The 27,101-nt window shown below is 48.3% G+C and overlaps 6 protein-coding genes across 6 annotated transcripts; 2 read left to right on the forward strand and 4 right to left on the reverse strand.

The window, feature by feature from the left end:
* Window positions 1-2,761: 2,761 nt before the first annotated feature.
* EDB91DRAFT_1149108 (uncharacterized protein) lies at window positions 2,762-3,143 on the reverse strand. Its single transcript, XM_041319360.1, has 3 exons — window positions 3,030-3,143; window positions 2,831-2,977; window positions 2,762-2,783 (listed from the first exon to the last, which is right to left on the reverse strand). Exons 1-3 carry the CDS (start codon window positions 3,075-3,077, stop codon window positions 2,766-2,768), a joined length of 213 nt encoding a protein of 70 aa, XP_041174313.1. The 5' UTR covers window positions 3,078-3,143; the 3' UTR covers window positions 2,762-2,765.
* Window positions 3,144-8,458: 5,315 nt separating this feature from the next.
* Window positions 8,459-9,264, reverse strand: EDB91DRAFT_1300485 (uncharacterized protein; the record flags this gene model as incomplete). Its single annotated transcript, XM_041324975.1, has 3 exons — window positions 8,855-9,264; window positions 8,644-8,804; window positions 8,459-8,590 (listed from the first exon to the last, which is right to left on the reverse strand). Exons 1-3 carry the CDS (start codon window positions 8,961-8,963, stop codon window positions 8,459-8,461), a joined length of 402 nt encoding a protein of 133 aa, XP_041174314.1. The 5' UTR covers window positions 8,964-9,264.
* Window positions 9,265-10,340: 1,076 nt separating this feature from the next.
* On the reverse strand, window positions 10,341-10,654 carry EDB91DRAFT_1251373 (uncharacterized protein; the record flags this gene model as incomplete). Its single annotated transcript, XM_041323370.1, has 3 exons — window positions 10,341-10,384; window positions 10,433-10,504; window positions 10,552-10,654. 3 exons carry the CDS (start codon window positions 10,652-10,654, stop codon window positions 10,341-10,343), a joined length of 219 nt encoding a protein of 72 aa, XP_041174315.1.
* A 5,785-nt stretch (window positions 10,655-16,439) lies between these two features.
* On the forward strand, window positions 16,440-18,829 carry EDB91DRAFT_1348827 (cytochrome P450; the record flags this gene model as incomplete). Its single annotated transcript, XM_041325988.1, has 12 exons — window positions 16,440-16,965; window positions 17,028-17,071; window positions 17,119-17,200; window positions 17,249-17,322; window positions 17,379-17,393; window positions 17,450-17,748; window positions 17,798-17,856; window positions 17,914-17,953; window positions 18,013-18,023; window positions 18,074-18,250; window positions 18,302-18,601; window positions 18,677-18,829. Exons 1-12 carry the CDS (start codon window positions 16,561-16,563, stop codon window positions 18,827-18,829), a joined length of 1,659 nt encoding a protein of 552 aa, XP_041174316.1. The 5' UTR covers window positions 16,440-16,560.
* Window positions 18,830-20,419: 1,590 nt separating this feature from the next.
* On the forward strand, window positions 20,420-22,907 carry EDB91DRAFT_1300487 (cytochrome P450; the record flags this gene model as incomplete). The annotated part of the gene is made up of 12 exons (XM_041324976.1): window positions 20,420-20,824; window positions 20,892-20,938; window positions 20,992-21,073; window positions 21,122-21,195; window positions 21,253-21,267; window positions 21,324-21,622; window positions 21,674-21,732; window positions 21,790-21,829; window positions 21,889-21,899; window positions 21,950-22,126; window positions 22,178-22,474; window positions 22,535-22,907. The coding sequence occupies 12 exons, from the start codon at window positions 20,420-20,422 to the stop codon at window positions 22,694-22,696; spliced, it is 1,668 nt and encodes a 555-aa protein (XP_041174317.1). The 3' UTR covers window positions 22,697-22,907.
* A 1,272-nt stretch (window positions 22,908-24,179) lies between these two features.
* Window positions 24,180-26,430, reverse strand: EDB91DRAFT_1149178 (ammonium transporter AmtB-like domain-containing protein). Its single transcript, XM_041319361.1, has 7 exons — window positions 26,165-26,430; window positions 26,044-26,107; window positions 25,892-25,994; window positions 25,323-25,843; window positions 25,180-25,271; window positions 24,940-25,128; window positions 24,180-24,877 (listed from the first exon to the last, which is right to left on the reverse strand). The coding sequence occupies exons 1-7, from the start codon at window positions 26,315-26,317 to the stop codon at window positions 24,617-24,619; spliced, it is 1,383 nt and encodes a 460-aa protein (XP_041174318.1). The 5' UTR covers window positions 26,318-26,430; the 3' UTR covers window positions 24,180-24,616.
* Between the last annotated feature and the right edge of the window lie 671 nt (window positions 26,431-27,101).

Here is a 27,101-nt window from a genome sequence, read left to right on the forward strand (position 1 = left end):
AGGAGACTATAACATCCCTAAGCCTAGGACATCCCCATGTTTTTAAATTTTGATAGGGCCAACAAGAATCGCAAAGTTTTTGGTATTGCAATTTGCTGTCCCAATATCATCACGCGGAAGGAACCGTACGTGCGCATGCCATTATGTAATGCCATTTCTGTCGCACAAACTTGATCAGTGTAGACTGCAAGTACACCTGCCCTCCTTCGTCTCGATCGCGCCCACTGATTCTCCTCAAGTTTCTGCTTTCTGAATCAAGAATATTTTCACATTGTCGAACACGTGGGCAAGATGGCCTCCGCTGGGAGACCGCACACAGTCACTGACTGTCCAAACCTCTTTCATCACTTTTCCGTCTGTGTTCCACTGCTTAGCATTTCCGTCAGTCCTCCCGCACGTAATCGTCTCGCGGCTTACTGTCCAGTGCAAATGTCAGTGCGAATTTCCGTTCGTCCTTGCCTTTCCAATGTCCATGGCTCCTCGACCAGAAGTTCTGTGTCGCAGTCGAATTCCGCCTTGTGCCGCTGCATGTTGAACCACTCGCAATTTGGACATTGCAACTCGGTGCTTTGGAGCTGGTGTCTCAGATTGCACTGGATACGAACGCTTCGAAGTTTCATGGGGGCAAAGCCACACACCACGCTACGCTACTGTGTCTATCCATTGACCGCGCCCGTTGTTGCCAAATGTTGTTGAACGACCCTGACCCGATAGCCCCACTCCTCTTTCGTTTGATGGAGAGCCTGCGGGGAGCGTAAGTTGGTATTCTCATCTATTCCGGTATGCAACTGTTATGCCTACTACGATCCTTTTGCGATCTTATGACAGAAAAGTCGTGATCATTCACTCGACCGTGCTAGCACGAATCATGTTGTTTCGCGGCATCCTCTGGTCATCATCTCCCACCATATCATAAACATTGATACAATGTCATGTTTGGACGCCGACGCCCTGTAAAACATGGGAAGCTAAGCTGAACACACTTGAAGTACGAAACGAGGTACTTACGAATTCCATGACCTAGACTATCCCACACTGATCTGCGTCTCTGGCACACAAAGGTTGTATTTCTCGGCACGCAAAGCTTTCAGTCTTGCCTTTAGCACAGCTGCTAGTCCAGTTCGCAGCCTGGCTTCTATTTGCCAAGATGCCACTCACAAGTCTAAGGAGGGTCACTAATCAATCGGCCTGCGTACTTGAATTATATGTCACAGCTGAATTGGTGATATTGGTTGCTCCAAGGGGAATCGCGAGCTTGCGAGTGTTGAAGGCGTTGAGGCGTGAAGTTAAAGTGGTCACGTGATTGATCTTCCATCCCCAGTGCTTCTTTCACAGCGAAGCACTGGGGCCCGTGCAGTATCGTATAAGAATGCGTTTCTGAAGATTCGCCATGCATCGCGCTTTTTCTCTTCTTAGCGCTCATCTTCCCTCCCATGCGACGCGCGTACGATAATGTTTTCGACCCACCCACCATCCCTTCTTATATCTCAGTGTGTTTTGGTCTGGACTTTGTGTCTCCTTCAGGCCCGAGGTCTGCGCACAGTTCGGTTCGAAACGCGCTCAGAGGTCTGTCTTTTTATTCGGGCCTGATGGCTTGTCTTTTCTTCTCTACACTTCCCCTTCTCGGGATCACTGCCCCGAGCGCGGACCCGGTGCTTTTTCTGCACCGCTCTGGCGGAGCCAGACCTTCCCACGCGCAAAACCGAATTAACAGTACGTCGTCTTCACTGGCGACTAATGATTTGTTTTTTCTCTTACTCTCTTCCCGTCTTCAACTAATAATTCGGTTTCTCTCACTCTTTTCGCGTCGTCAATGATTTCTTCCTGGACTTCACGTGAAGCTTCACATGACATCTTCGTCTCATTTCTCTCGAAGTCCGAGTGATGTTTTCCTCGCTGGTGACTCACTCATCCTACTCACTCATTAAGTTTGAGTTGCCCCACTTCGCAGCTCCTCACATCGTCTCATCACACTTCGCAGCGTAATATACAAAGGTTTGGAACGCTGAGATGAGATCCAACGCGTTGGGCTTGGTGCTCAACAATGGTATTCGGCAAGATGGCATCGGGAGCTTCGCCGAGTCCATGTGCGTTTGAGTTCGAACTACGGACTATCAGTTCTACTGCTACAGTGTTACACAATGCAAATGGAAGAATATAAACTGATTCGACATGAAGTACTATACGGGGTACGAATCATACAATCCGAACTCCCCCACATTGATCACCGTCTCTGCCAGCTAGAGGTTGTACTTCTCGCTGGCTTTGAAATCACTGCTGGTAATTCTATAGCAGAACGCCGCGTACTCACCATGCCTAGCATTTCATCGGTCGACAAACCGACCGGCACTCCGTTTATGAACTCCCCAGTGCGTGTCGATAATAGAACTTAAAATCATAAGTGAGCAACAGATATCATGGAGTAGGACATGACCACAGGATTCAAGACGTATAATATTAATATGGTACACTGAGAAAGGAGTAGATTTGCTAGCTAAGCACCTTGCTCGCTAGGTAGCATTCTCGAGAACGTCCTCAACCTCTGTAGAATCGCGTTAAATATTGCCAAAGTCTTCTGTACTTACTGGGCACCGCGCTGGACACCTGGCGGGTTGGGAAATATGAAAGTGAGATTATTTCAATCATCCTTGACGACTTGAAAAAGGCTTTAGTGGCGAAGTGTAAGGTCAATGATATGTCATACTAGCGTCTACGTCGGTCAAACCATAATCATCCCGCGAGCTTTTGTCAAGGGACCAGGGTTTCTACGATAGTTTCCACAGCTATGAACGGGTCAGGCAAAATTTCCCGCACAAGGTAGAACACGAACCACCCACGAGTTCACCCACGACGTCCTCCTGACGGCGTTGAGGGAGAGCGAGAACAGAGCTGCAAAGAACAGCGAGGAAGGCAAAGACAGTGAGCTGCATAGTGAACAGGGAGAAGCTAAACAGCTGAAGTCGAGGGTAAGAAACGACTGAAGAATACAGTTACCCAGAGGGATGAATTTATAGTCAAGTTTGACTCGCCGATAAGGTGATGTGACAATGGAGGACTAGTACTGCTGAGGAAAACATCAGCACATAATAGTGGCGCTATCAAGGAGTGTGTTCTGCTCGCCACTATGCAGTTAGTCTCAAACTATTCCCCAACTGAATTGTAACGTGGGTGGACGTTGAACAACTTATGCAACTTCAGCACGCCAAACCCAGATGGGCCGCCATCGAAAATACAAAGAACCCAGAAGCGGCCTCAACGGTCGCGAATTGTGGCGGAAAAGCATCTTTGCCGTTGATTTCAGAATGATCACGATATATAGCACCGAACGACTTACGAGGATGTCGATAACGTGCACTAGATAGCCCGGGTTGCGGAAGACGGATATGTGAGTATTTGTAACCTTGATATTATACGGGTCTCATCTAGACAAGTAAATGGTGCAGCCGGAGGTGCACTGGCCAAGTGAAGAATCTTCGTTCAATCATTTACTCTCCCTCATTTCATAGTAGCGCAAGAGAGAGCAGATTATTGAAAGAGGAAAGTTTCAAAATGTCGGCACTGACGCGACGTGGGACGACGACAACCAGCCCCGCCAGTTGAACATTGTAACTTGAGTCTGTGTTTGTCGTACAGACTCGAGTCCATTGTGGCCTCGCTACAGTACCTTCCATAGCTGCGACCACTGCCGTCTCAGGCAGAGAGGCAAATATCAGTGATGACGAATGACTCACGTCTTCAATCCCAAAAGGAGAAACACCGGTGCGATGCCTGGAGATTCTCAAAGAAATGAGGCTCAAATTTCAACGCCGGGACTTGAAGTGGTGCAGGGTTGTGGGGCATTTGTATGTCGACTGCTAAAGCGCAGGAAATCAAATAGATTGCGCAGACGAGGTGGGGATGACGGGCCTGTCAGCGGCGCTGAGCGATAGGGCTCGCGGTTTATATATTTGTCCCAAACGTCGTCGGCCTGAATCAGTGTCGGGCTAGTAAGAGGTCAGGTCCGGGGAAGATCGAACTATACTGACATTATCGCCAAGCTTCTGTTGTTGGCTTGCTGTTTCGATACAAGTCGGATGTCAGAGATGGATAAGAGAGGGCTCATGGCTCAGGTTGCTGGCTCAGGTCTCTAGAATCAGAGTCTAGACGAAGCTGCATGTTACTAGGAAAAAAGTGAGAAAAGGCAGAGATGACTGACCTTGGGCTTTGAGGAGCCAGGCTTTCCATTGCCAGTATATACGCTCTCAATTAGACCCAAGATTCGCTTGATTGAGGAAATACAGCAGTTATTGCACGCTAACTCGATGGCTACCATTCTGCATTAGTGCTGCCTCCAAGCTAGCACCTGGCGACATATTTCTCATCACAGGACCAAGAACGAAGATATTGTCCTTGACGCTCGTGCAGTCTGACGCAGATCGCTAAGTTTAGGAGACCCAACTTTGCGATTAGCTGATGGGACTGGGTCAGGGTGAAGAAAATGGTTGTGCTCGATCATCGATTGGTGGATCGAAGCAATATTATGGTCCATGAAGTTGTTGAAGTTCGTGCGAATTTGTCGGAGACGGCCGTGTATGTTTAATTTTGCTGAGCTACGTTCATGATGAGGTGGAAAACCTTAAGCTCGCTCATACCAGAATGTTGATCTCGCTTGATGCTATTCTGTAGACTCTCGCCCAGAGGCAAGTAATACGCGAGACTATGCGAGAGCAAATGGATCCCGCCCTCCATGATGCATAATGGCCAGTGGAAGGATTGCAGAGTGAGATCATACGCATCGCAACGAGGCTCTCACTTCTTGTAAGTATGACATGGAATACAATTTTTTAGCGTCTCTCGTAACGTTTCACTTCTTCACACTTTCACATTTCACGTTATCATTATCAGCCTCCTTCAAGTTGTACATACTTGACTCTCTGTTCAGATTCTACTCGACTGTCTCTCGTGATCTACTCTAAGTATTCGCCTTCGAACTCGACATTCGACACTGCGCACTTTGCAGCTCTACACCAGCCTGAGTGCCCCGCAGCCTGCTTCGTCTCGATCGATCGGGCCCACCTCGACTTCCTCGCTTTCTGCTTTCAGAATCAAGATTGTTCCATCGGATGCGCTGTCAAGATGGGGGGCCAGGCGAGTGACCGCACCTGGTCGCTAGGACCCGTCGATTCTCATCTTCGATCATTTTCCCTTCCGTGTTCCACCGCGTAATACCCTGACATTCCTCCCGTATGTGCTCAATCGTCTTGCTGTCTTGTGAAAGCGTCAGTGCAGACATCACATCATTACCTTTCAATGGCCTCCCGACAATGGAGTTGATCATGCAAGAAGACAAAGAGTCACTGGTCCACAAATTGGTGCTTTGCACCTCGTATTTTGGATTGCAGTGGAAACATTTTGAAGGGTTCAAAGCTTCACATGTGTGACAGACGCCATAGCTACATATTGCGCCCTATTACGGCTGCTTGAACCCCGTAAGTCTAGGCCTGTTGCGGTCAATTATCGGTGAAGAATCGTGTGTGGCTCACCCGGGGTTCTTTTACTTTCCTTGTTTGGCGGAAACTGCAGAGAGCGCAAGTTTGTATATGTATCGCAGAGATGAAGGCACACTGACAGTCAATTTGCAGGTTCATATTTTCTCTCGATTTTCTACAGGTTTTAAACCGTGATCCCCGTTACGATCCTCTTTTGATCTCTTGCGCAGAATAAACATGATTAGCCACTCGAGTACAACCATGCTAGCTTGTCGAACTGCATCCTCTGGTCATCATTTCCCGCTAACATAGTATCGTTCTCGAACGCCGACATTCTTTAAACCATGGAATGCGCTATCTAATTCCGCTGGATTCCGCCACTACCACTCAACTGTACCAATGCTGTGCCAGAGATCTAAAAGCCATCTCTATTTTTTGCGATGGAGAAATCGACATGTATTTTATGATCAGACACCGCTCAACAAGATCACTGTTCAAACGATGCTATGTGCCTGTCAAGTTGTCTCGTTCTACAGCTAAAACATCATAAGCGCGCTTCTACGATAGATAAAAAGAGGACTGTCGTGGATCAATGGTGAAAGTCGCGAAAGATAGGTACCGCGGAACATCAATGTTTGAGTGCGCTCTGTTAGTTCTACTGCAAGCGGAAGAATCTTGAATTGTGACCGGTTCAATACGTGTAATACAGTACGGAATTTTACTCGATATGCACTTTGCTAGCTAGGTAGCATTCTTGTGTACATTCTCGACCTCTGTAGAATTGCGTTAAAGATAGCCACAGTCTTCTGTGAATGGTACTTGCAGAGTTTGCAGCCAAGATTATCCACATAACTTTGGCGCAGGCTGGAAAAGGCTTCAGTGGCGAACTGTGAACTGAAGGAGATACCATACCAACGAGTTTATCGAGTGAAGCAGTGGGATTGGAAATGATCTTGGGGAGTGCATCTTTCATACCTATGAACAGGTCAGGCCAAACTTTCAGCACAAGGTCTAACACGGACAGGTCTCGAGGGTAGCTAGGGCATCACGGCGCTCAAGCTGAGGAGGAACGGCAAGAACAGAACTACAGAGAATAGCAAGGGACGCGAATACGGCGAACTTCATACTGAACAGGGAGAAGCTAAACAGCTGCAGTCGAGGGTGAAAGATGACTGAAGAACACGTTACCCAGAGGGCTGAATTTATACCCAGATGTGATGACGCACGTTCGACGAGACAGTCAAGTCCGACTCGCCGATAAGCTGATGAGACAATGTAAGACTAGCACTGTTGACGAAAACATCAATGCTAGTAGGCCTCCCACCTCCATCGCAACCACGTACGTGTATTTCAATAGTCAGCCGTGTCGTTTTGGGGCTTGCATCGACGTGCCATGTAGAGTGAACTTAACTGCATATACGTACCGTAATGGATCATCACTGGCGCTGTCTAGTATAATTGGTGGGATGCAAAGGTCCAGTTCCAAGGCTTCGACAGATTGGTCCGCAATGCGATGCGGATATGATCGTGTGCCCAAGGACTTTGATTCGGGCAGAATGGTATAATTGCATTCGTTTTCTCTACTCATCCACCACAGGGCTGGCGGAATTCATGATGCATGATAATGCGAATGCAGGGAACGTAAATTGCTCGCTGCAGGGATCGTGAGAACATTCGCATGCGCTTGTAAACTCCATACAGAAATCATAACGCTATTGAACGAGCACAGTCCACATAGATTGCTCGCAGCGGGATTGAGAGACGTCCTCGCACGGTGATCCTGGGGAGCCAATGTGCGTAGTAAACATGCAGCATGCTTGATAGTTTGCTATTGGTTCAGCTCCAATAATTGCGTGTCGACTTTGTCGAGTGCAGGTGAAAAGATATGCTAGATTTGCTGTCGTCGATAATTAAAGCCGCTACGTCAGTGTGATTGGGATGGTGCCGGCTCACTGCCGGGCTGACCGTCAGCACGCATTCAGTAGCTGTTCTTTGTAAGCAACTTGTGCATATTATTGATGACAATGATAACGCGGGTGAGATGGGGACGGTTCTGGTATGGCAAGTATACTCTGGTATGCCGTTTGGACGCGGGAAGTGTCAATCCCATCGGGGATGTCGTCGTCGATGAATTCTGTGTCAGGCAGCTTTCCTTTCTGAGAGGATTCACGGCACCCACCCGATGTAACTTGTTGACGCCACAACGCATGTAACCATCCGCGTTCCACTGTTACGTTGAACGCCTCCGTCATTTTTCCCGCACGTAGTTGTGTTGCCATCCTGTGAAAGCGTTAGTGCGCACTACAAATCTCCTTCTATCCCTGCCTTTAGGCCGATAGTAGCCATAAAAGATTGGAGATATACGTTGACGTCACTGCCCAACTATCGACCACATTCGGAAGGCAGTGTGAGGCTCTCAGCCCTGCCTTTAGCGCAGCTGCCCGATTCACACCCTCCATTCTATTTTCCAAGATGTTCACAAGGTCAGTCACTAATCAATAGGCCTCTGGACTCGAAATACGTCACAGCTGAGGTGGTGATAGGTTGGGACGTGATCTAAGTGAGGAACGCATTGCGCTTGATGCTCAACAATTTTACTTGGCAAGATGGCGTTGCAAACCTTCGTGGGGATAGCGCGGAAAGAAAAGATACTACAGCTGGTGGCACAGGACATGCGGACAGTGTTTGGGTTCGCTCTGTTAGTTTTCCTCGGGCTGCTACAGTATTACACTGCCCGTGACCCCGGACTCTGGGAGTCCACCTGACACCCTCTTCCCCTTGGCCTGTTCCTCACACCGCTAGCCGCTCAACCCAAACCCTGCACTGCCCGAACTAATAAGATATACACAGGAGGGCATTTTAATGACAGTAATTGGTTGAGGATCATGCAAATGGTGTCCTGATGATTTGTCTTAATCAAGGATCTCAAATGAACGCACTAGAAAAGCAGACAGAGAAACGTTGTGTAATTATGATGAAGTAATATGATCCTACGACAAGGGTATTGACATCATACGACCGACTTTCCAACCCCATATTATCACCGTCCACCAAGGGCATGCTGGATATCTAAATGTTGGTGTTGACAGGAGTGCAGCCAATGCCAATGTTAAAAGACCGTTCTAAAGCGTGATCATTACGAGGGAGCCACATAGACCGTCGTGGAATCACTTACATTTATGTTGGTGCTGCAGCACAAAGGCTCCTGCTGAGCCTCACAGCCAGAGTTGAGGCCAACGATAGCGGCAGGACTGCAGTCAATGCCAACGATGTCAACAAAATCAGTAACAATGGCATGAGACTCAAAATTGCGGCGAGCTAGTTGTAGTCGCCAACCTACGGGCCATTCGTCAGCAATCTTGCTCCACTACGAAAGATACATTCACATACGGAAAGGGAACTCTCGCAGCACTGAATGTTGCGGGTGTTGCACTGGCCACTGGTTGCAACGGCGAAGGTGACAAGGGAGGCAACAGCGAAGAGGCGAGCATACATTTTTGAGAGAAGAGAGGACGAAGTGGGTCGTTTGAGAGGTGCTAGAGTTGAAATGGTTTCCAATGGCAAGTGCGAATGTCTCAGACAGGAGAAGGGTTGTTGTTTGTGGAGTCCAAGACTTGCAGCAGAACTTATTTACCTGCGCTCCGGGTGAGGATCAGCCTATTTCACGTGACGCCCGCCATGAATGAATGTGCTTACCGGACTGTCAACGGCAGATGCGATCAAGGAATGTATGACCATGCCATTAGTGCTCAAGTTGTGAACGTACAGTTGACCTTTTCAAAAATATAGAAACCTTGGTTAGCCAGAGGCTAGCTATAATTTGCTTTCCCCGTAGCATGTGTGTCTGGCACGGGGCTGCGGTTTGAATCGAAATGGGCAACTTCGCCGATCATTCAAACACGCAAAAGTCGTGCCCGGGGAAGGCAGTCTGTAATTTTCAGTATGTATATGAATGCTCGGCAGGTTGTACTGGCTGGTGTGAGACTGGTTAGTGGTGCGGCATGTCATTGGTTGATCAGATGGGTGGATATCGATGGTACAGTTAGATTGGTATATATAAGTACGTGCCAGGGAAAGTGGGTCATACCTCACGTTCGTCGCTGTAAGCGATCCAGCGTGCCTGGTTGATCCAGGTTGGAGACTTGAGCGGTGTTGTTCGATTATATTGACTCTGTGGGGTAGAGGTGGGGAGGAGCGATGATAGTGCACTAGTGATAATCACCTCTTTCCAGCACAGGTTCGTTCCTCAAGCGCTCATAAGCCACGCCTTCAAAACCAAATGCCATCGACGCACAGTTTTTGGTGACATTGCATGTAGTCTCTCTCGTGCACTTCTATGCCAAGCATAATCACAGAAACTTAGCTCTTCGGCTGTTCCCGGACTTGTTACATCATGCAAGTGGAAGGAACTCGGAAGACTTTTAACACAAAGTACTACATGACGTATGAATCATACGATCTGAACTCTTCTGCTAGCTAGAAGTTTTCACTTCTTGTCAGCTTTGAGACCACTACATGTAATTCTCTAGTAAAAAACGCGTACTCACCATGCCGTGCATTTTATCGGTGGGTAACTGGCCGCACCACTCTAGCTAGTTCGTCCCCGGCGCGTTTTGATAATAGAACTTAGGGTCACTTAGGATCATAAGTGAGCAACAATATCATGGGGCAGACGTAACTACACATGACCACAGGGTTCAAAACGCGTAAAATAGTTCATCCAGAAGCGAATAGATTTATAGACTAAATACTTTGCTAGCCAGGCAGCATTCTTGACAACATTCTCAACCTCTGTAAAATTGCGTTAAAGATAGCCAAAGTTTTCTGTGAATGACACTTACTTGCAGATGCTAGGCATTAATGTCGTTACGTTCACAGCACACCGTCAAGAACACCACCCACAAGTCCGTCGACGCCTTGAAAAGGCTTCAGTGACGAACTGCGAACTCAAGGAAATACCATACCATCGAGTAATCCATTTAAACCATCATCCTGCTGCCGTTGAACAAGGACTCCATCCAAGATAGTATCCACAGCTATGAATGGGTCAGACCAAATTTTCCGCACAAGGTTGAATACGAACTGCCCAAGAGGTTACCCACAACGTCCGCTTGACGGCGACGAGGGGGATGAGCGAGAACAGAACTACAGAGAAGAGCGAGGGAGGCTAAGACAGCGAGCTGCATAGTGATCGGGGAGAAGTTAAACAGTTGAAGTCGAGGGTAAAGAATGACTGAAGAATACACTTACCCAGAGGACTGAATTTATACCCAACTCTGTTCGCCTTCATGAAGATTGCGTAAAACAGCGTGTTCGGACATGAGTCTTGTTGTTATGTTGGGAACGAACGAGGCTCCGATTCGGAACAGAACACCACAAAAGTTCATGCGCTTTTAAAACAAGTCATGCGACATTGCAGCTTGAGCGTTGATCACTGAGCAGCACGCCATACCTCAATGCCGTCGAAAATTCAAAGCAGCCTAAACGAGGCTACGAATCGTGATGGAAAGGTGTCTTTGCCATTGTTTTAGGAACGTAAGAGACTGAGAGTCCAAGAATTTTCATCTCGGCCCCCTGCTGCTGATGGGATCATCCGAATGGTTTCCTGATAATGAGTCACTGATCATTTGTACTTGTAGATTTTTACCGAGCGAATCACCAGGACAACGAGAAGGTGCTTTATGGGTACGTAACACTAGTAAGCCCGGGTTGAAGAAGACGCACGTATGGGTGTTCTTATAACTTTGACAGGCTACATGGCCTAGAAAAATAAATCTATTGCACGAGGGTGAGCAAATTATTGAAAGAAGCAAAGTTTCAGCAAATTTCCTCACAACTGACGCGACGCGGGACGACGACAACTGAAGTAAGCATCCGCAGCAGTTCACTTCATAAGAAATGTTGTCGTTGTGTCTGTGTTGGTCATCCTTGCACACAGACTTGAGACCGTCGTGACCCCTCTGCAGCTTGACCTTGCATAGCCGCCCGCCTCAGATTCGGAGGTGCCATGCCGTGTCTCTGCAGATCTGAGTCAAAGAGAGAGAATGATTTGCGATGACGACTGACTTGTTCATTATGACAAGGCGTAACACCGGTGGGATGGCTAGGGATTCTCACAGCTCAATTCGCCGAGGCCGGAGCGGAGCGGGTTGTGGAGTGCTAAAGCGCACGTTGCGCAGACAAAGTAAGGACTTGTGACGGGCCTGTTAGAGGAGCGATGGGGTTGGTTTCATTTCCCAAGAAGTCATCGCCTAGCAAGAGCTCAAGAAAGATGGAACTTTACTGACATATATAGCCAAGCTTCTGTTGTTGGTCTGCCCTTTCGACACGAGACGGATGTCAGAATCCTGACGAGATAGATGAAATAGGGATGATCCAGGTTGTTCATGACTGAATAGCGCACGTCTATAGATGGAGCTGCATGTCCCTGGAAGTGAAGTGAGATGCAATGGAACAACTAGTTCGTCCATGTCTGAGTCGTGTGCCAGATTCCGGGCTACCGTACAGTTGATCCCAAGTTGATGGTATTTCAAGCTGTAGACTCTCGCCCAAAGGTGAGCATAAACCAATATACAAGAGCAAGCACCCGCCCTCCTGCGCTGTTACTAGTAAGTAACTCCATCATCCGCCGGTGAAGGTACGAATTTAATATGGTCGTGGAAGCAATCGTCGATGCTGCTAGCGCTGACTCTTCAAGTTGTGTGTGCGAATTTGTCGTTTTATATTATTGCGTTACGTTGATGAGGCGAACAACAAGCTCGCCCATGTCTTGGCTGCTGACCGTACGGTTGATCTAAGCTCACCTCGACCTCCCTTCGTTCTGCTTCCAAAATCGAGATTGTTACATTCGGACGCGCTGTCAAGATAGCCTGCGCTGGGGGAGCAGGTGAGTGACTGCACCCGGTCGCTATAATTCGTCCAAACTCATCTTCGATCATTTTTCTTCCCGCGTTCCGCCACTGAACGCCTCTGTCATGAAAGTGTCAGTTCATATATTCTTCCATCCTTGCCTTTCCATGGCCTCCCGACAAGAAGTTCCACTTGCGCATTTTGCCGCCGCGTGAACCACTCATGATGTGGACGTGATCATAAGTAGAGTCATTGGTTCACAAATCGGTGCTTTGGAGCTCGCAGGTGAAACCTCCAAAGCTTCATGTGGGGCAGGCGCCATAGCCACATGTCGCGCTGCGTTGAACACTGTAAGACTACGCCTGCTGCGGTCAGACATCGGCGAACAGTTGAGTGTTGTTCACCCGATGTCCTCTTGCTTTCCTCGTCTGGCAGGAAACTGCAAGTTTGTATTCATATCGCAGGCATGAGGCGGCGCTAACTAGTCATCGCAGGTTCATATTTTCTCTCGATTTTCTATAGATTTAAACCCGTGATGTCCGTTACGATCTTCTTTGCGCAAAACGGACGTGATCAGTCACTCGAATCCACCCTTGTTGTACCGCATACTCTGGTCACCATTTCCCGGCATTCTCGAACGCCAACACCTTGTAAAGGGCTTGGATCCTGGTTGAGGGGCGTCTCGCATCCAATACTAGTGGCTACCATCGGGCTACAACGAAACAAGATGCCTTCGCAAACTCATCATGGTCTTCCACTTCTACAACCACAGAATTGGAAGACAATAGTAAGCTTCCAAAGGCAATCCTTGATACTTCTGCAAACCACGTCGTTCTACTGGCATGGCAGAATCCGCACTACTTTATTACTTATTCTTGTTCACGACCATGGATTTTCCTAAAACAACCATTGGTCAGGGACACCTGGTTGGCCGTGAAGGACCTCTGCCTCGCATGACCCCTGGGCTCAACGACGTGCGTCTCAGTTCTGATACTGACGTCCCTCTGTCTGCTGCGAGCGTGTCGCCAAAATCAACGAACGACGCGCATACGAGAACGTCTGGGTGTTGGCTTCTTTACCGGATTCCGCCACTATGACTCGTCTGTACGAATGTTGGGCCAGAGAGTACGGAGGGTTGCATGCCTTGGGGGACAGTCTGGGGTCATACTAATACTACGAGACCTGAAAGCGACTTCTCTGCTTTTGCGTTGGAAAAATGGATATATATTGTATAATTACACCCCGTCTCACAAGATGACCATTCAAACGATGGTACGTCCCTGTCAAGTTGCCTCGTTGTACAGCTAAAACATCATAAACGCCCTTCTGAAATTGCAGATAAACCTTCATGGTCGTGCCGAACGAATTCATTCCATCCCGAAGGCCGCGCAAAGCTGCCTTAAATTTAGCGCATCTGCTATGCCGACTTCGCAGCTTTTCATTTTCAAAAATGCCACTCGCAAGGTCAGTCACGAATCGATGCTAGCCCTGCTTACTTGAAATAAATCACAGGTAGTGATAGTTTGGGACGCTTAGAGAAGATCCAAGTGAGGAACGCATTGCGCTTGGTGCTCAGCAATAGTACTTGGTGTGATATATTGAAATGGTGTCACGGAGTCGGCACGAAAGGAAGAGAGACTGCCACTGGTGGCGCGGAACATAAACACCTGGGTTCGCCCTTCCAGTCCTGCTGCAAGCGGAAGAACCTAAACTAATTCAACACGAGGTCTAGACGAGGTACGAACAATACGATACGATCTGAAATCTTCTACACCGATCTCTGGCTCTGCCAGCTAGAGGTACTATTTCTCGCCGGCTTTGAGACCACTGCGGGTGACATGCATTTCTCCAGCAAAAGACTGCATGCTCATCATGCCTTGCATTTTATCAGTCGGAATGACAGTGAGCATCAAATGACTGACACTGCTCCCAAGTCGTTTCTCAACTCCCCAGTGCACCGATAATACACTTTGCAGAAACGCACAAATGAGCTTGCCAACAGATATCGTAAATATCCATCACCACACGGTTCAAAACGCGTAATATAGTTCATTCAAAAGCGAATAGATATATGCACTGGCTAAGGACTTTGTTACGTAGCAATCTTGAGGATATTCTCAATCTCTGTAGAATTGCGTTAGTGATAACCAAAGTCTTCTGTGAATGGCACTTGCAGGTGCTAGGCATTAACGTCGTCACTGCTGGCTGATAACCTTGATAGTATCATTATTCCCAACATCTTTGACAACTTGAAAGGGCTTCAAGTAGCGGACTGTGAGCTCAGGGAAACGCTATACCAGCGACTACGTTGATCAAATCATCCTCGTCCCGCGTGCTTTGACTAATGACAGAGATATATCCAGTTATTCAAGACATTGTCCACATCTATGAACGGGTCAGGGCAAACTTTCCGCACAAGGTCTAACACGAACCAGCCACGACGTTAACCAGAGATCCATCGTCACGGCGCTGAAGAGGGCTAGCAAGAACGGAGCTGCAGAGAACAGCGAGGGAGGCGAAAACAGCGAGCTGCATACTGAACAGGGAGAAGCTAAATAGTTGAAGTCGAGGGTAAAGAACGACTGAAGATTACAGTTGACCAGAGGACTGAATTTATACCCAGATGCTGATGACGCACATTCGACGAAACAGTCAAGTCCGACTCGGTCGTAGCTGATGACAAGGAAGACGACTCACATCCCCAGTTAGTTTCCCTGACTGGGTTGTAACATGAACAGACGCTATAAGTTATTCAACTTGACCATTGGTCGCTGCACGGCACCGATGGGCTGCCATCCGAAAATTCGATTATGGAAAGCCAAAAAAAAAAACCCTGTAAGCAGGCCGCGGATCTGACGGAAAGGCATCTTTCCTGTTGATTTCCAAATGATCACAATACTACCAACAAATGTAAGTGAAACTGATAGTATGGCATGAAGCCGGTAATGTACGTACTAATAATTGTTCTCCAGTGGTCGATAACCTGTCAGCATCTGCTTCTTGCCGTAGGTCATGCGGTGAGTTTAGAAAGAAGTAGCATGAAAGGTCCAAGAATTACCATCTCAGCATCTTCTATGCCACGGCGGTCTGTGCAACTAACGATAGGCCCTTATCGAAGAAAGCGATGCGCTCGGTGTAGTGAGTGTTATGGACTCCCTGCCGCGGACGAGATGCAGATTGGCATTTCTTGCTGAGGGTAGAGTGGATCAGTCAGGTTGGCTTATGGATTTGAGATGCTTTAACCGCAAGTAGCACTTGTAAGTCTGGATTGCGGAAGATAGAAATATGGGTATTTGTGCCATATGGCTTTCATCTAGCCAGGTAGGTGGTAGAGTGCGCAGGAGGTGCACTGTTGAAATAAGGAAAGTTCCAGCAATATCCTCACGACTAACGCGACGTGGGACGACGACAACCAAAGTAAAATCTACAGCAGCTCAAGAAATTTCGCCCTACATCAGTTAGTTGCGCATTGTGTCTGTATTGGTCGTCCTTGTACAGACTTCAGACCGTCATGGCCCTGCTGCAGGCTTCACTCAGCTTTAACTGCGTGGTAAGGAAATAATTTACTAACACTGCTGCAAGGGTGACCCCAATAAAGACGTGTTCCCTAGGTCAATCGTGGGAAGAGGTCCTACGTCGAGGGAGAGATTGCTGACTGAGTCAATCTTGTCTGAATTCACATCCCACAGTGAGGGAGCGCATTGCGGTCTGTTCTGTGACGTATTACGGTTCGTGATGCTAACGATGCGAATAGCATCTTGTTGATATCTATCAGATGCTTCCCGCAGCGAGTGTTGTTTGACCTGTGACAAAACCGGCAAAACGTCCAGCTGAGAGGCAGCCCCTTCAAGTTCTACCATCAATAAATTGCATCGCGACTCTCCTTATAATGAGCGCGGCAAAAGGCATCCTCGCTGTCCACCTTTGTGAATCGTTTCCAGTCTATCATTGACCAACCCGTGCTTCGCGCGTCCTGTACTGCGACATCGCGTCCGATGAGGCATTCAGCGGAGTACGAAGCTGGATGAAGCGGTGATTGATATCGTATTGATATCGATGTTCTTGATCCCAGATCGTTTGGGTGTGCATGTACCAAAATCTCTGAGTTCGTTGGACTTTGTTCGTATTTAGTTTGAACTTTGTAATCCACGAGCGCTTATACTGTTGCTGGTAGGCGGGCCTTGCCCGTTTGCTGCCCGCAATACCTTAGCACCCACTTGTTCTTGTTCAAACGTTCACGACCATGGGTTTGTCGCAAAGCAAGCACTGCCTCATGGACATCCGGCTTTACTTGACGGACCTCTTCCTCTCACGGCCTCTAGGCTCAACGACATGCGTCTCAGTTCTGATGCTGGCGTCCCTCTATCTCCTGAAAGAGTATCGCCAAAGACTACGAACGACACGCATACGAGGGCCTGAGAGCCCAAGTTGGGTGTTTGGATTCGCCAAGACTTTACTAGATTCCACCGCTGCGACTGAACTGTACGAATGTTGGTCCAAAGAGTACGGATCAGTGTACAAGGTCCCATACGTCCTGGGAGAGTCCAGGGTCATACTATGGGATCCGAAAGCGGTTTCTCATTTCTTTGCGAGAGACACATGGTTGTATCATCAAACACCATTCCACAAAATCGCCCTTCGAACGACGGTATGTCCCCTTGTTCCTTCGTACAGCTATAAGGTATCATAAGTGCGCTTCTGCGACTACAGATGGGAAGAGGAGTATTATGGGCGGATGGTGAAAGTCACAAAAGGTTGGTGTTAGTGCCGAACTAAACCTATCTTATTCTGTCACATTTAGGCAACGCAAAACTCTCAACCCTGCCTTTAGTGCAGCTGCCATTCGCAGTTTGACTTATGTTTTCCAAGATGCCGCTTACAAGGTCAGTCACTAATCGGTCGCCCTGTACTGCACTCGAAATAGGTCACAGGCAGTGACCGCTTGGGACGCTGAGATAGGATCGAACCAAGGAACTCATTGCGCTATAATTGATGCTCAACAATGGTGCTTGTTCTCTCTCCAAATTTTCCTATCTGTGAACTCAGACATGTATGATGCAGGATGAATCATATATCGTATGTATATTTATTAGTCTTCACTATTGCTGTCTGATCCAACACCTGCCACGTAGACTCGACAGTGTGGGCATAGCCGTCCTGTCCCATGACTTTGGCGCACTCGACGGAAAAGACTCTGACGTTGCGCAGGTCCTGAATGCATTCGGTTCATCCACCGGCGTTTCCCACAACCTGGTCATCCTGGCACAGAATTTTCCATCTATCCTAAAGTTACCCATACCGCGCACACAATTCTCCCAAAAGTTTAACCTGATCATTGGCAAAATATGCCAGGATATGCTGTCGCGGACTCGCAAGGAAAAGGAGACTGGGGGCACTGAACAGGGTGATAAGTCATGTTTGGGTTTCCTTTGTGAGTCCTGCCCGTCTTTTCCCCAGTTGCACACTACAACTGTTTGCAGTGAAAGCGGAGGAATCTGGTGACAGCGCAGGACTGACTTCACAAGAAGTAGTAGACGAGGTATACCAATCATAGAACTTTCCTGAACTATTTGACGCTGATCTTCCTCTCCGCTAGGCAAAGGTGCTACTTCTCGCCGGCTTTGAGACAACTGCAGGTAATGTGTATTTTTCTAATAAAAGAACTGCATATTCACCATTCCTTGCATTCTATCAGTCAGCATGACAGTAAGTGTCGAACCGTTCACTGCTCTTTATTAAATTTCTCAACTCCGCAGTGGGCCTTGATAGAAATTGCGAGGAACCCAGACGTCCAGACTGAGCTTCGTGACGAGTGTCTGAAGTTCGGGCCATCCCCCTCATATGACGACCTCACGAATAAGCTCCCGTACCTGGACGCTGTAGTTCATGAAATCCTCCGCCTCCATGGACCAGTCAAGGAAATCCCGCGAATGGTGCGTATCCGACGCAATTTCAACACACGCCGCTCGAACTGACTCTGACAGGCTATGGAAGAAGACGTGATCCCGCTCAGCGAGCCCGTGCGTACGACTGCCGGTAACTATACTGATAGCATATGCATCCCGAAGGGGACAGTGATCGTGGTTCCATTGGCTGCACTCAATTGCTCAGTTAGCATGTGGGGCCCTGACGCAAAGGCATTCCAACCTTCCCGGTGGCTCAGGGAGGAGGATGCGGGCATGTACAAGGCCAGAGACGCCCTGCATGGCTATCGTCATTTGATGACATTCGGCGACGGCGCGCGGATGTGCCTAGGGAGACTATTTGCGTTGACAGAGTTCAAGGTACGGTGCTGCGCAGCGCAGGAGTATCGGTTCCGACTCATTGACTGATTTTGGTCTCATTCTAGGCTGTGCTAGTTCGTCCTTGTGCGAAACTTCGTGTTCGAAATGGCAGATGGCCCTGGGGTGAAGATCGTGGCGAGTATGGGGACTTTGCCGAGACCGAGTGTGGTTGGGAGTGCTGAGGGTGGATGCAGTGTGCCTCTCCGGGTGCGCCGCTTCGAGCTTTAATTGTGGCCGCTATGTAATACCACCGTTAAAATGCATGTCGAGACTAGTGCTCTGGAGAGCATTATTCAAACTATTTCCAATTCCCGTAGGAATGCGGAAATGAGACGATGTTACAGGGCTTTACCCTTTACAATGCAACGGCGTGATGGTCGGACGATGTGAATATAACTGAGTACGAGATAGGCCGTACAAGTGTCTGGGGTATTCAGCGGTCAAACATGAACCGAACAGATGAGGAAGAAACTTTGTCAGTGAGCAAATGATCTCATGACTAACGCAACGTGGAAGGACGACGACTAAAGTAAAATCCGCAACACCTACACCCTGTCATTCAAGGAACAAGATTGTGGAGGTGTTTTGGATATGTTTTCCCCTGTGTTATACTTGCTGGGGTTTGTAGCATGTACTAGGACAAAATAGACAAAACAGTATTTTATTGTGTCCTGCGATATGTACCTAGCATAACCTAATACTTCTATAGTAGATAGGTGGTCGATGGACGGACTGGTAAAACTGGCTTTGAATTTGGAGGATAGCTTAAATAGAACCCAATCACGCATTTCATGCATCGTGCGAAACCTTTAAGCATCAAGCTACAGGCGTCAGAGAACTAAACATTTTTTGCATAAAGGTTTGTGTCTTATCACAAACTTTTAACCTTCAGTCTGATACTATCGCCTGTAATACGATACATATGACTACTGTTTTCCTCCTACTAATGCTGCGCCATCGACGTGCACCTGCACAGATTGCCAACCGTCAGCAGCAGCAGTGTGTTGACATGCACCATTGAAGTGTATTATCACACTCACCCGCACCCGCACAATACACCACGTGTGGAGAACAAGTTGCTGACACGAAAACGGACAGCGCATACGTGATGAATGGTCTCCCTGGCGCGATCGTGCTGGAACAAAGAGAAGAGTGGAGGAGATATGGTCAGGTAGGCTTGCTAGTCATTAAAGGTCCAAGTGTGAGATTCTTACATGATTGACCAAGTTTAATCCTGTAAATCTGGATAAGGTGTTTCAACGCAAAATGAAAACTTATCAGGCGGAGTGTGCGCTCCCCAGTGCGGCACCAGGTCAAGTGAAGAAAACTGTCCGCTCCAACTTTCTTGTGAAATTATCCTGCGTGGATTCATGAGACTGAACAGGGCATTTCACAGATATTCTCTACGTGCGCTTGTCACGTTGGCTGGCCCTACTTGTTTTGTACAATGAATGTACCAAATGTGACAAAGAGGCATACCGTTTAAACTAGGACATCACAGAAGCAAGAGATCACAAGATAGCGTGTTCAAGGGTGTCCGGAGGTAAGTAGGCTCGTGACCAGCCTGGCGCATATTACTTACCACAGATGCTCGAAAATCCTCAACATTAAAAAGCCCACGTATTGCGCACATAGGCATACTGGTTACGAGTCTAGCCCGGAGGGCTGTTGCTATAATATGCACTCACATTCAGCAGCACCGCAGCAGTGATCGCAGTAGTTGCCGCAGCAGTGGCGCAGCATTTTCACGATAGGGACACACAGAGGTCTGACTACAAAGTCATTTGCAAAACGCTGTACTTATTTTTGTTCGTGACCATGGGTTTGTCGCAAAGCAGGCACTGCTCCAAGGACAGGTGGCTTTCTTTGGCGAACTTCTTCCTCTCATGGCCCCTGGGCTCAACGACATGTGCCTCAGTTCTGATGCTAGCGTCCCTCTATGTCCTGAAAGAGTATCGCCAAATGTTACGAACGACACGCATACGAGGGCCTAAGAGTCCAAGTTGGGTGTTTGGATTCGCCAAGATTTTGGTAGATTCCACCGCTGCGACTGAACTGTACGAATGTTGGTCCAAAGAGTACGGATCAGTGTACAAGGTCCCATACGTCATGGGAGAGTCCAGGGTCATACTATGGGATCCGAAAGCGGTTTCTCATTTCTTTGCGAAAGACACTTGGTCGTATCATAAAACCCCGTTCCAGAAGATCGCCCTTCGAACGACGGTATGTCCCCTTGTTCCCTCATACAGCTACAAGGTATCATAAGCGTACTTCTACGACTAACAGATAGGAAGAGGAGTGTTGTGGGCGGATGGCGAAAGTCACAAAAGGTCGGTGGTATGACCTTCAGGTCGTGCCGAACTAAACCCATCTCATTCTCTCACATCCAGGCAACGCAAGATTCTCAACCCTGCCTTTAGCGCGGCTGCCATTCGCAGTTTGACTTATATTTTCCAAGATGCCGCTTACAAGGTCAGTCACTAATCGGTCGCCCTGCACTGCGCTCAAAATAGGTCACAGGCAGTGACCGCTTGGGATGCTGAGATAGGATCGAACCAAGGAACTCGTTGCGCTGTAATTGATGCTAAGCAATGGTACTTATTTTCTCACCCAAAATTTCCTATCTGTGAACTCAGACATGTATTATTCAGGATGAATCATGTCTCGTATGTATACCCATCACTCTCCGCCGTTGCTATCTGATCCAACACCCACCATGTAGACTCGACGGTGTGGGCATAGCCGTCCTGTCCCATGACTTTGGCGCACTCGACGGAAAAGACTCTGACGTTGCGCAGGTCCTGAATGCATTCGGTTCATCCACCGGCGTTTCCCACAACCTGGTCATCCTGGCACAGAATTTTCCATCCATCCTAAAGTTACCTATACCGCGCACACAATTCTCCCAAAAGTTTAATCTGATCATTGGCAAAATATGCCAGGATATGCTGTCGCGGACTCGCAAGGAAAAAGAGACTGGGGGCACTGAACAGGGGGATAAGTCATGTTTGGGTTTCCTCTGTGAGTCCTACTCGTATTTTCCCCAGCTGCACACGCTACAACTGTTTGCAGTGAAAGCGGAGGAATCTGGTGATAGCGCAGGGCTAACTTCACAAGAAGTAGTAGACGAGGTATACCAATCATAGAACTCTCCTGAATTATGTGATGCTGATCTTCGTCTCCGCCAGGCAAAGGTGATACTTCTCGCCGGCTTTGAGACAACTTCAGGTAACGTGCGTTTCTCTAGCAAAAGAACCGCGTATTCACCATTCCTTGCATTCTATCAGTCAGCATGACAGTAAGTGTCGAACCGTCCACTGCTGTTAATTCAATTTCTCAACTCCGCAGTGGGCCTTGATAGAAATTGCGAGGAACCCAGACGTCCAGACTGAGCTTCGTGACGAGTGTCTAAAGTTCGGGCCATCCCCCTCATATGACGACCTCACGAATAAGCTCCCGTACCTGGACGCTGTGGTTCATGAAGTTCTCCGTCTGCACGCCCCAGTCAAGGAAATTCCACGAATGGTGCGTATCCGACAGGATTTCAACATACGCCACTCGAACTGACTGCGACAGGCTATGGAAGAAGACGTGATCCCGCTCAGCGAGCCCGTGCGTACGACTTCCGGTAACTACACTGATAGCATATGCATCCCGAAGGGGACAGTGATCGTTGTCCCACTGGCTGCACTCAATTGCTCAGTTAGCATGTGGGGCCCTGACGCAAAGGCATTCCAACCTTCCCGGTGGCTCATGGAGGACGCGGGCATGCACAAGTCCAGAGAAATCCTGCATGGCTATCGTCATCTGATGACATTCGGCGACGGCGCGCGGATGTGCCTAGGGAGACTATTTGCGTTGACAGAGTTCAAGGTATGGTGTTGCGCAGGAGTATTAGTTCCGACTCGTTGACTGATTTTGGTCTCGTTCTAGGCTGTGCTGTTCGTCCTTGTGCGAAACTTCGTGTTCGAAATGGCAGATGGCCCTGGGGCGAAGATCGTGGAGAGTATGGGGCCCTTGCCGAGACCGAGTGTGGTTGGAAGTGCTGAGGCTGGATGTAGTGTGCCTCTCCGGGTGCGCCGCTTTGAGGTTTGATTTCAGTCACAAATAGATATGTAATACCACTGTAAGTTAGCGACGACGTGCGTAGCTAGAGGCGATGCGAGTGCGAAGGGGGTAGATAGACCGCTGAAGGAATGATAATGGTTAGAATTAGCTTCAAAGGAGGGACGACGGATACGAGAGCGATCGTGAATCGATAAGAAAGAGTGAGCGCGTTATAACGATGATAAGAAAAGATAAGGAAAACGAGTTCTTCGGGACGTTCTTCTGGCGAAATCTACTGTTCTATTCTGCTGATCATTAGGAATGTACATGGGCTACTTATACTGTAGGATGAAGAAGGGTCGTCCTGGAATAGTTAAAGGCAAGGGCTCGGTGTACGGTCGGTGAAAGCGGTAGCTGAAGGGAATGGCGTTGTATTTGATAGAGTAGCGAGAGATGATATAAAAGTTGTTGACAGAGTGAAGACGGCGGTGTTACGAATGGAGGAATAGTGACGAAAGGAAGGGTTTAGCGAGTGATAAGAATTGAAAGGGTAGGTACTAATAAAAGGGGTCGGGTATCGTGCTTGACAAACGGTCCAGGCGTTGACGTGGTTGTCGGTGAAAGGAGTATCGACATATTCCGGCGGTAAACGTTTGGTAATCCTTGCACTCCGTTTTGCTGACTTGGCCTCTTCGCGCAACATGATGCTTGACTGGGAATCCGATGACTGCTGTACTTTACAGTCTGAAACCTGATTAACGATTGTGGGGATGGACAGTAAGCCACAACTCGATCAATGATGCACAGTAGGGGGCGAGGGGAATGTCACATTATCGATGGCGGAGGTAATGGCTATTGATCAGTGCACATCCTGTACTCGCAGGCGCACTGCTTAGTAGTACTTACTAGGCGCCTGTCTCGATTCCCGTCACGGTCCGCGTTCAGCACGTCTAATGATAGATACAGTATGTACCAGCATTCATTCCGGTGGGACGTGGGACGCCAGAAAGTGCGCCTAACTGTAGCCCAAAAAAGAAGAATGATGGAAGACATGACGTTGGCAGCACGGTCGTGCAAAAGTGCGCTCGCGTTCGTCGGGGAAGACATTGCTTGTCACAAGCACGTAGTTCGAGGTGTTTACTGCTGGCTTTGGTTTCGTGCCCACCCACGCTGCAACTAGCACTGTGCCATGCTGATATGTTTTTCCCTGTGCGAAACCCGCATTTTTGGATGCCAGTGGCGGATGACCCTGGTGCGAAGATCGGGGAGAATATTTGAGGGCAGGACCAAGTGTGATTCGGACAACGTCACAACGGAGGTCGAACTTACTGACTTGCCTATTATGGCATCTATCCGATAATGCAGCATAGCACAGCCACCTCACTCTGGGTCGAGGACAACATCCTAGAAGTTTAATTCTACAGCACAACCACGCATGTAAAGATGCTTCAGTGTTAAGACCATCCTTAGTGTATGTAGAGGTGTTGACGATCTTAATTCCTTGTTTTCCTCCTCCTTTGAACTTAATTCAACCCCAGACATACAAGTATAGTACGCAAGCCGTAGTTCAGGCAAAAAACGCTGTCGCTGGGCTCAAAGTGCCCGACCGTCGGGTTTGATTGTTATAGTCCGTTGTGTATATAATAGCAATACACCATCATTAAAGGAGGAACTAAATATCTTCCGTTCAATTGGTTCGAAGACTATCCACCGTACAAAAAAATATGCACGCTCACGTCAAATCATCAAGAAGTGACATCTTAAAAATGTCCAGGATATCTGAATAACGCGCATATTACCGTTAAAAAGTAAACCCGCGAAATAGAGTGAATACACTAAAATGCATGAAGAAACCAAACTAAGTAAACGAAACGAGTGGCAGACTTTCCTGCAGCCATATTATCCCCAACACTAGTTCAAAATGATGCAGCCTATGCATAGGCTCACCATACGACTCGCATCTTCCCCTCATGCCTCGTTAGAAAGCTGTTTCGGATCCTTCTCCGGCTCGCTTACCTGCGAGGTTGTGGCGGGGGTGTGACGCGGCTCGTGGTTGCCGCCAGGCGCACCTGCGCTGTACTCGCTGCGGGGCATGAGCTCGCTTTCGATACCAACATAGTCGTACGCGAATTCGCCCATCTCCGCATCATCGACACCGAGGATCTCAGTTTCCTCATCACAGCGGAGTCGGAGGCCGGGGATGTAGTGCATGATCCATAATATGATGGTCTGCAGACGAGTAAAGAGTCAGCAAACAAAAAGTCGAGAATAAATAGAATCATGCGACTGACAGTCATGACGAATGAGTAAGCAAGCCCAGAGACGGAATCTGCGAGTTGGATGCCGAGTTGGCGGTAGTTTTGGTCGAGCCAGCCTCCGGGGATTGTAGTGATGCCATCAGCACCAGCAACACTTGCTTGAGCGAATAGGCCAGTAAGGACGTTGCCGACGATACCGCCAATGGCATGCGACGCGAAGATCTAAAATAAAATAAGCATTGATTATTTTATGCCCGCACAATGTTCACTTACATCAAGTGTGTCGTCGTACTTGAAGATAAACTTGAGCTGGGTAGCAAAGTTGCAGACAGTGCCAGCCATGAAGCCGAACAAAACAGCGGCCGCTAAAAAAGTCTCAAGATTTTCATCCAACTCTAAAAAAAAGCCAGACTCACGAGAACCCACGAACCCGGAACCAGGAGTGATAGCGACGAGACCTGAGATGGCTCCAGAGCAGAAGCCAACAACAGACCACTTGCGCTCAAGGCGATAATCCCAGAACATCCAAGTCAAACCGCCAACGCTGGCTGCAAGATTGGTAACAATGCACGCCTGGGTTGCACGCAAGTTTGCGGAGAGAGCAGAGCCACCGTTGAAACCGAACCAGCCGAACCAGAGGAATACTGTGCCCAAAATAACGTAAGTTGTGTTATGAGGCTTGTAGGCGAGGCGCTCCGTGCCATATCCCCGACGTTTTCCAAGGTAGAGTGAGATCGCAAGTGCAGCAGTGCCAGAGGAGATGTGCACTGGGGTACCGCCAGCGAAGTCAAGGCCACCAAGGACATACGACCATCCTTTGGTGTTCCATGTCCAACAAGCAATAGGGTCATAGACGAGTGTAGACCAAGCGAAAACGAATGCAAGGAGAGGACCCAAGCGACTGCGTTCTGCAACGGCACCGATGGCGATCATGGGGCTGAGGTTGCATAAGCACTCTGAATTAGGACCGATAGTCAGTACCTACGTGATAGCAGCGAACATAAGCTGGAAGACGCAAAATACGATGGCAGGTACTTTAACACTGCCGATAGAGGGCTGATTGAGGACATTTCGCAAGGCAAAGTATTCTAACGAATAGGAGTCAGAAGAAACTTGCAATTATTACGGGAAGCATACTGAGGTCGCCAATGTAGGGGCTGGCGGTATCGCTGAAAGCTAGAGAATAGCCCCAGAAGAACCACTACAATCTCGGTGAGCAAACAACAAAAGGCGCTGGAGATACTAAAGTAGGACGTACCTGGAAGGAGACCATGGCGACGGTCATCATACTAAGATAGATCATATTGAGAGCATTCTTCCTCCGCAGCAAACCAGAATAGAAGAAGCCAACCCCAGGTATCATGATCCATACGAGGGCAGTTGAGGCTAGTGTCCAGGCGATGTCGCCCATATTGAACACTCCGCCGGCAGGCGATTCCAGGTCTCCCGCTGTATGCAGTACGGTTGAGGATGTTTTAGAGGAATGACGTATGCGACTTACAAGCGTCGTACGTGACGTTCACCATTTTGCCCTTAATGCGCGTTGATAAGAGGGGGGCTGCGACGAATCACGAACGAAAAACGTTCTTGAAATCGTAAGATGGTGGGCGTCCTTGAAAAGGGAGGAGAAAGGCGCCCTGTGAGTAGATATACGGGTATCTGTGGGACCTGGAGTGTCACAGCCATGCCCATTTTTTGCGTGAAATCATGCTACTGTCATACTTGGCGAGAGATAACAGTCTGCTGACTAAGCTGTCCTCGGTTTTATCATCCAATGGGTGACGCTAATTGGGCAACCTCCTTTATCTAGGACACCCTGCCAGTTTCGCGGAGTCTAAATGTTAGCAGCGGCAGCCAGATCAAACCAATACTTGGCGTAATTAATGATAACGCCTCCCACCTCCCAGAGTCCCCTATGAACATAACTACTCACCATAATCGATATAATTTCCAAATCTTCCTAAATTTGTATGTGTCTCGAAGAGCCTTGAAATCTTCTGGGCGCCGATCCTTCCAGATAGGCTGATTTTGCCTACGCTTCGTCTTGATCATCATATCAACGTTCCTGTGGATAATATAAACTCCGAAGGCACCTCCATTATTCTCATCGAACTTTTAATGTAAAAAACAATGACAAAATTCCGTTTTGCCTGATCAGTTATGTGACCGAAACACTCCGAGGCACGCGTGTAAGC

The sequence above is a fragment of the Suillus paluster genome, assembly GCF_016628075.1.
Source record: "Suillus paluster strain FC165 chromosome Unknown EDB91scaffold_53, whole genome shotgun sequence".
Taxonomy (NCBI): domain Eukaryota; kingdom Fungi; phylum Basidiomycota; class Agaricomycetes; order Boletales; family Suillaceae; genus Suillus; species Suillus paluster.

Bases quoted from the DNA above. Each gene is read 5' to 3' on its own strand.
- EDB91DRAFT_1149108 (XM_041319360.1), bottom strand. From the start codon at position 3,077: ATGTTTTCCTCAGCAGTACTAGTCCTCCATTGTCACATCACCTTATCG. The intron at 2,978-3,029 runs GCGAGTCAAACT...TGTATTCTTCAG, and splicing joins ATTGTCACATCACCTTATCG to TCGTTTCTTACCCTCGACTT.
- EDB91DRAFT_1149178 (XM_041319361.1), bottom strand. From the start codon at position 26,317: ATGGGCGACATCGCCTGGACACTAGCCTCAACTGCCCTCGTATGGATC. The intron at 25,272-25,322 runs GTGAGTCTGGCT...AGACTTTTTTAG, and splicing joins TTCCGGGTTCGTGGGTTCTC to CGGCCGCTGTTTTGTTCGGC. The intron at 25,129-25,179 runs GTAAGTGAACAT...ATTTTATTTTAG, and splicing joins AGTACGACGACACACTTGAT to ATCTTCGCGTCGCATGCCAT.